This window comes from Olea europaea, unplaced genomic scaffold (assembly GCF_002742605.1).
Source record: "Olea europaea var. sylvestris unplaced genomic scaffold, O_europaea_v1 scaffold1775, whole genome shotgun sequence".
In the NCBI taxonomy this organism is placed as follows: Eukaryota; Viridiplantae; Streptophyta; class Magnoliopsida; order Lamiales; family Oleaceae; genus Olea; species Olea europaea.
The window spans coordinates 91,475-99,168 of NW_019235481.1; the positions used below are offsets into that span (position 1 = coordinate 91,475).

General features: G+C 36.4%; 1 protein-coding gene across 1 annotated transcript; it reads left to right on the plus strand.

Annotated features, from left to right (window-relative positions):
* The first annotated feature begins 779 nt into the window (after positions 1 to 779).
* On the plus strand, positions 780 to 2,931 carry LOC111378122. Its single transcript, XM_023001293.1, has 5 exons — positions 780 to 1,357; positions 1,449 to 1,817; positions 1,913 to 2,186; positions 2,479 to 2,592; positions 2,675 to 2,931. The coding sequence occupies exons 1-5, from the start codon at positions 1,067 to 1,069 to the stop codon at positions 2,788 to 2,790; spliced, it is 1,164 nt and encodes a 387-aa protein (XP_022857061.1). The 5' UTR covers positions 780 to 1,066; the 3' UTR covers positions 2,791 to 2,931.
* Positions 2,932 to 7,694: the final 4,763 nt, after the last annotated feature.

The window sequence follows — 7,694 nt, forward strand, 5'->3', positions numbered from 1 at the left end:
TACGAGAATCAGAAAAATAAATATCAAAGACATGTTAACTCATAAAAAAGAAATAAAATTTGAACACGTACTCATTTTTTTGTCACGGTGTTAAAAAAATTCAATATTACAAGATAATGTGGGTAGTTTATTCATTTATTGCAGCCAAATTGTACAAACTTACAGAATAAACTGTATCGCGTTAGAACAGTGGGATTGCCATTTCCATGTCACTCTCTCAAAAAATATCTTCTGCAACCAGATTTTTTCACAGCCTTCCCCGACCTTGATTCTGACCCTCTGGGCCCTGGTTCAGACCCCAATTAAATAAGGGTAATTTCGTCAACATGCATGGGAATCAGTGGCAGAAATGTCAATTCGGTGGTATATTTAAAACCCTAAAACCTCCCTCCAATTGCTTACATGCGAAGCATAAACTACCGCGTACTGCGTACAGTGGACGACGACAAGTGTCTGCCACCATTAAGTAACCAATTAGAAACGGGCCAACACGTTATCACTATAGTACTAACCTTTTCGATTAATTAAAATAAATAAATAAAATATTTACTGGGCCCCACTCGCTTACGGCTGACCCACCGCAACTCACATGAGAACCAACTGATCTGGGTCAGATACAGACCCCACGGTCATACCTGGCTACAACTGTTTTCCAATTTTCGAATTCTCTGCAGCGGCGAGTGGGATTCCGCTCCACTTTCGCGCTTGGTTCTGTGCCTAACGAGGGTTCCACCTTCCCCACTAACTCTGTTTATAAAAACAGAGTCTGCCTCCCGCTACTTTTCTCTCTCCACGGCCCCCTTCGTTTTGTGAAATCGCATACTTTTTTTCGCAACTTCTCTCTGTATTTAGTGGGACCCTGTGGGAAAGAGCGAGCACTACTTGGGTTTGTGGTGACTATAATTGAACCTTCAAGAGGCAGCAATCCATTTCCCAACGTAGCTTTAAATTTTGATTGTCACATATTTTTCCTTCTGTCATCTGATATTTTTTCGTAGGCGTTGTTTGTTTGTTGAACCCTTTACGTATATTCCGAAGAGTTTGTTGTTGAATTAGATTGTGTAAGATGGCGGCAGAGTTCGATGACGGAAAGTTCTGGTTGCCGCCGCAGTTTTTAACTGACGATGATTTACTGATTAGTGGCCAGAGTAAAATAAAACAGACGAAGCAAACAGAAGATTTTTCATTCACGTTTGGGAACTCAATTGGTCCTTTTTCGGATCTGAGTTCACCAGTTGAGTCGGTGATGGGATCTACAGAAACAGAGAGCGACGAGGATGACTACATGACTGAGTTAACTCGCAAGATGGCTCAATCTACTTTTCAAGACTTCAGTTACCCAGTTGATAATAATCAAGTATGCATATCCTTTCTAATTTTTTTTTTCTTTATTGTTAGTGTCGCAGGAAAAGAGTACCTTGATTATGGGTTTCGTTTTTTTTTTACAGGGATCTTGGGTTTCTGGTTCTCCACAATCAACTCTATGCAGTGTTATGGGACGTTGCGGGTGCAACCTCGGTTCCGACCGTCAGAGCCCCAGCTGCTTGTCGAAGGTGTCATCCCCGCAGGATGCCAACCGTAGAAATTCGGCGTCGTTAGATTTGTTGTCTGCGGCTGCTCGAGAGGTTGCCCGGATGAGGATGATGGAAGAAACACTTGGGTTTTATTCTAACAATTACAAAGGTGGTGTCGAGGGACTTTCTGTTCCTCCCAGAATACGTGGTGCTGCTACAGTACCACCCAACAACCAAAATCGCGGTTCTGGGTTTTACCCGAACAATTCCTACCATCTATTTCAACATTTGCAGGCCAGTCAAGTAAGTTGAAGAAATTGCTTATTGTTTACTATCAAGTCTTCTCGGTTTGGACTGCGTTGTGCATATGCTGAGCTTTTTCTTCTTCAAATTTACAGTTCCTGCATTTGAAGGGACGACAGATGATGAAGCAGCCTCAACATGGACAAATGAAAAGTGGGTACCTCCAAATGGTTCAGAATAATGTGAGGCCTAATGGGTTGTCAATGGATGCTTGGTCCACTGTACAACAATCTCAAAAACAACAGCAGCCTGGTTCAGGCATGAGGGCATTGTTTCTTGGAGATACAGGGACTAAAAAAGAACGTACTGGAACCGGTGTTTTCTTGCCCAGAAAAGTTGGAGTCCCCACCGAAACTCGAAAGAAATCAGGTCATAATCTTATTTTAGACTACAGTGTGTATGTTCATGTGCAGGAGTAGTTAAATTAGGTTCATGCAGTTGGTGAGTTTTGGATAAGCTAATGTTAAGCATTATTCAGCTGTGGTCACATGGTTGTGAGTTTTGAGGTGTATGGTTCATACATGGTTTCACTCCTGTTTAGTGAAACCTGGTAATCTTTGTTTTGTCTAGTTCAAATATTTGGAATTTTCAGCAAGTCTTTGATGGACTACCTTCTTTAATAATTTCTGACTAATGTAGTGTTTATTTTCGGCAAATGCAGGGTGTTCTACAGTTCTGCTACCAGACAGAGTGGTCCAGGCTTTGAATTTGAACCTGGAATCCATGGATTCCCAACCACAAATCAGAGCCAATGGAAATTTTACTCCTGACTATGGTGATTATTTCTTACTATTCTCAATTCTTTTTACTATTTTAATTTCTTATATGCTAAGTCAATTTCTTGATTCTTTGTGCAGCTGCTGCTGTGAAGTATGGAAATAATTTTGTAATGGCACAGCAGAGAAAAAATCAAAGACCTGTCCCAGTGACTAATCAAGACCATCTCAGGCTTCCCCAAGAGTGGACTTACTGACCAAAATTACAATTGGGTTTCTCTATTGAAGTTGTTTCATTGAAATCTCTACAGAAAAGCAGATATGAAGTTGAAGATTAGGAGATAGTTTAGTTTGTGGGACGTGTATTAGCAGCAGAATAGGACAGTATTAATTAAGTAGAAGAAGATGATTAAAGAAGATTGTTAGTACAAGAAAATGGTTTTTTAGGTTTAATATTAGGCTAAATAAATGTGAATCGGTTGATGCAACAACTCAGCCTTTTGTTTGGCTCGAGGTTCAAGAAGGTGGTTTATGGCAGCTCCTTTTCTTGTTCCTTTCGAATGCTTCATTTGAATGTTAATAAAGTAATGTTTTTATTTTATTTTTTTCTTGTTCTTGTTCTGGTTCTGGTTCTGGTTCTAAAGCCGTGAGTAGAAACTGCGGTCCGTTTGTTTGTAGTGTTGGAATCCATCCCTGGCTGGGGGAGGAATAAGATTAATGAACACATTAGATTCTCGTGTTAATAAATAAATATTCGCACAATGTAATAAATAGTTCACACATTTTTGGTTGTACGAATAACATTGAATTGCTGTCGGCTTGATCTCTGTCCTTTCATATGTTTGTTAGTACGGGAATAGAAAATGGCCAATCAATGTTATCTTTAGATTGTTTACCAAGTTTTTTTCGATCTTTATTCTAGTGATGTGTAGACAATAACCATATTGGTTATAAATAAGGTTGATTGTTAGAGACGAGAACGAGTGAATCGTGTTGTCAAGCATTTCAAATTTCTATTTAAGATTAGTCAACGATGCCGCTAAAAGAAAGAAAATATCAAGAATTACTAAAACATATTGTAAAGAGATGGGACTTGGATAACTTTTGATGTGCAAATGTAAACTCACGATAATGATTTCTCATTTAATTTAAATTTTCACATTGAAGATAATTTATCTAAAGGGGTGGAGTGTTCAAATGTTAAATTGCTTGAAGATGAAGAATTGGGAGGATTGGTTTGGATGAGGTGTCAGAGTTGGATAAGAATCATCTTCTCCATATGCATTCATTTATTATTTCTTTGTAGGACATTTTCTCATTAAAGCCACTCTTTTATTTTTCGGACATATCATGCTTTGGGTATTGAAATTTCGTCATGTTCCTTTCATTATGGTGGTGTTACTATGGACAACGCAATAATTTGCTTAGTTTGGTAGGTTTGTACGACGATAATGGAACCACGACTCTTTTGGAAAAGACCCATCTAAAGTAACAACTTTTTCTTTTACTTACTAGTGTTCGAATTTGTTTGATTATTGTAAATACACATTCTATGCCCGTATATTTCGTAGTAGTGTTTGTTCATTCAATTTACATAGCACGATTATAGTATTATTACAAAAGCACAAATTATGAAATTTTTTTAATGTTTATTAGTTGTTCACAACTGTTGACGAGTTCACTTTATCTGGATTATTAAAAATGCCATGTCTCATAAAACGGAAAAGTTGGTTGAGATCTAGTGACAATTTTTCTATTAAATAGTATTATTACTTGCATCAAATTTTTTCGAACTACAAAAATAAGTATGTCTATAATCTTGAGAGAATAATAGCATCGACTCTTATTAATTACTTTGAAGACTTGAAAACATCCACCAAGATTTAAAAAAAAAAAAAAAAAAAAAGGATGATTAGAGTCCAAGGAGTGGTTGTTATGGAGGAGGAGTGGGCTATGTGTTATTCATGTTGTATCAATGTTTGACTTGTTCTTAGAATGCAAATGCTATGCCTTTGAATGTTTCTTTTCATTTTATTTTTTGCACATTTCTATTTGTCTTCTTCGTGCCGCCCATCAACTTCTCTTTTAGATATTTCACCTCCAAATAAAGAATTCTACTAAGAACTCGTAGATTGTGGAATGGTCATGGTTTTAGTTTCAATGCATTTGTTTTTTCTTTTAGCGTTAACGCCCGCACGAATTCTCACGATGGAGGAACCAACGAACGTACATTTGATTTATAGTATTATACTAGACTATTGAGATTAAGACATATTGTTAATAATATATTATACGTATAAGGAAAACTTGGATTTCTTTTATATTTTAAGGTCACTTCACTTAATTTGAGATGATGACCTAAACTCAAAACACATTTTGCCAAAGCAACTTTTCTTTGATAGTTAGAACTTTAGTCCCCCAATCTATTTTTGTTGATGACCAAAAATATTGAAGTGGTTTTAAGCATTATCGAAGTGTATGATTAGTCATTCCATATTATTTGTATGAATTCTGATATCAATTAGATTTTTCGTTCAATTATTTCTGTTACTCCAGAAAAAAAATATTGAACGAATTGTTTAGTTGCGGTTAGAGTAGAGTATGGTAGAGAGTGAAAACAGTCTTTTCAATTGTTTAGATGCGGTTAGTCAACTTAATGAGGCCCGTTTAGAGTAGAGTAAGAGATTATTAAAATTAATCTTCCGTGGTCCTTCATCCTTTATTATGAACTAATCTTTTCATTTAATATGGGATCTAATCCTTTGTTCTGGTCGTTGATCCTTAATTATGAAGTAATCTTTTCATTAAATATGAAATCTAATTCTTTGGGCTGGTAATTCCAAACCCTACTTGGATAATCATCAAATAGACCTGAAATTTCAACAATTCAAGTGAAAGGCTTGCACAATGAGCATGTCATTAAAACTTATAGTCCCTACACATTGACTAAGCAATTCGGTTACGATGACCTTTAATATAGTGAACCATTTAACACAATACATCTCCAGAGCAACCAAATACAATAATTTACTATCTCGTATAGTACCACATTCTTTAAGGAGAAAGAGAGAAAAGATATTCATACCTTATTTTCTAGTTCACAGGTCAACATATGATGCCTTGCACAGCAACCAAATCCCCATTTCTGAACGAATTATGAGATCTGGCATTCGCTCCTAATATTGAAGCCTTGCTATCCTCTTAGAAAGTTTTGAGGCTATCCCTGATTTTTGTTGCTCACTCGGGCATAGCGATGTGATAATGTTGTTCAAAATCAACAATAATTAAAAAAAAAAAAAAGGTCTTTGCGGTCGCATGGCCTAATGTCGAGACCAAATGGTCTCGGCATGGGCAAACCATGCGACCGCATGGGTTTGTACCATGCGGTCGCATGGTGCAATTATTTGATCGTTGCAGGCTGTTTTCTCTCGTTGTAAATTCAAAATTAGTCACTTTTGGCTTAAAGTTTGGTACCATTTCGTGAATGTAGTGTATGCATATATATATTGGATCCATGTTGAAGGCAAACACATTATAAAGGTTTCATATTACTTCCAAAATCAAGGATCAAAGTCTTTAAAAGTCATATTCATATACATTCTTTGTGTTCTTCAAGTTTTATAGGATTTGCACTTGTACTTTGGTGTTTAAATTATTGCAAGACTTGTTATAATTCTGCAAATCATTTGCCAACAACCTTCGAAACATCTCAAATTCATAGGAGAAGGGGGCAAATATCATTTGAGGACAACGATATCGTGTTCAAGTCATTCATTGATACAAGTTCGATATTATCTTGTTATTCGGATTTCCGATTCATATTTTGTGATCTCTACTCCAATCTGGTGAATTTTCTCCAACAATCTCAAACGACATTTCTACAATGGACAGCGAGACAACGTTGGCGACAATCAAACTCATGAATCAAGACTTGGTGCGGTTAGATCGATTCGATGAAATGAACTACACTCGATGGAAAGACAAATTGAAATTTCTTCTCACTGCACTAAAGATCTTTTACATCATAGATCCGGAATTGGCGCCACTATCGTAACCAACAAATGGAGAAACCGAAGCAGTGAGGAATGAAAGACAAAAGTGCCAAGAAGATGAGTTAATATGTCGCGGTCACATCCTCAACGTATTATCGGATCGTTTGTATGACTTATATACAAACACAACTTCAGCAAAGGAAATTTGGGATGCGCTCGAAAATAAGTACAAAGCGGAAGACAAAGGTACAAAATTTTTTTTAATTTCTAAGTACTTCGATTTTAAATTTTTGGAGAATATTCCCCTTCTTCCCCAAATAAATGAAATGAAAGTAATTGTCAATAAGTTGAAGGCGGAGAAAATTGAAATACCGAGGACCTTTTAAGTGGGGGCTATAATTGCCAAATTTCCCGAAACTTGGAAAGGATACCAGAAGAAGATAATGTATAGTTCCGAAGATTATTCTTTGGAACAACAGCAAAAACATTTTTGGATTGAGGAAGAGTCGAGAATACGTGATAAAAATGATTCTCATGAGGGCACTTCCAAAGTAAATGTTGTAAAAAATTCCGAACCATCAACAAAATCCAACAAAAGGAAGCCTTCAAGGAACCTTAATAAGTTCAAGAAGAAGATCAAATGAGGATGCTTTGTTTGTGAGAAATTTGGACACTGCGCAAAAGATTGTAGATACCGAAAACACAACAAGTCCGAGGGTAAAGTGAATTTCATCCAACAAGACAAGATTGTGGTCACGGTGAGCGAAATAAATGTAATTAAGGGAAAGATTCACGGCTTGTGGTATGATACTTGTGCCACGGTGCATGTATCACATGACAAATCTTTGTTCAAAATATACAATGAAGTGGATGGAGACTAAGAAATCCAAATGGATAACGAGGTGCGGTCCAAAGTAATTGGAAAATGAAGTGTAGAAATTATCTTCACTTCTAGGAATAATGTTACTCTCACAAATGTACTACATGTTTCGGATATAAATAGGAACTTAGTGAGTGAAAATCTTTTGGAAAAATCGGGCAGTAAATGTGTCTTTGAGTCCGTAAACTTGCATTATCACTTAACGGAAAATTTATTGGAAAAAGGCTATTCATATGAAGGAATGGTCAAACTTTGTACTATTGACAATGAAATAAATAAAGTTGATTTT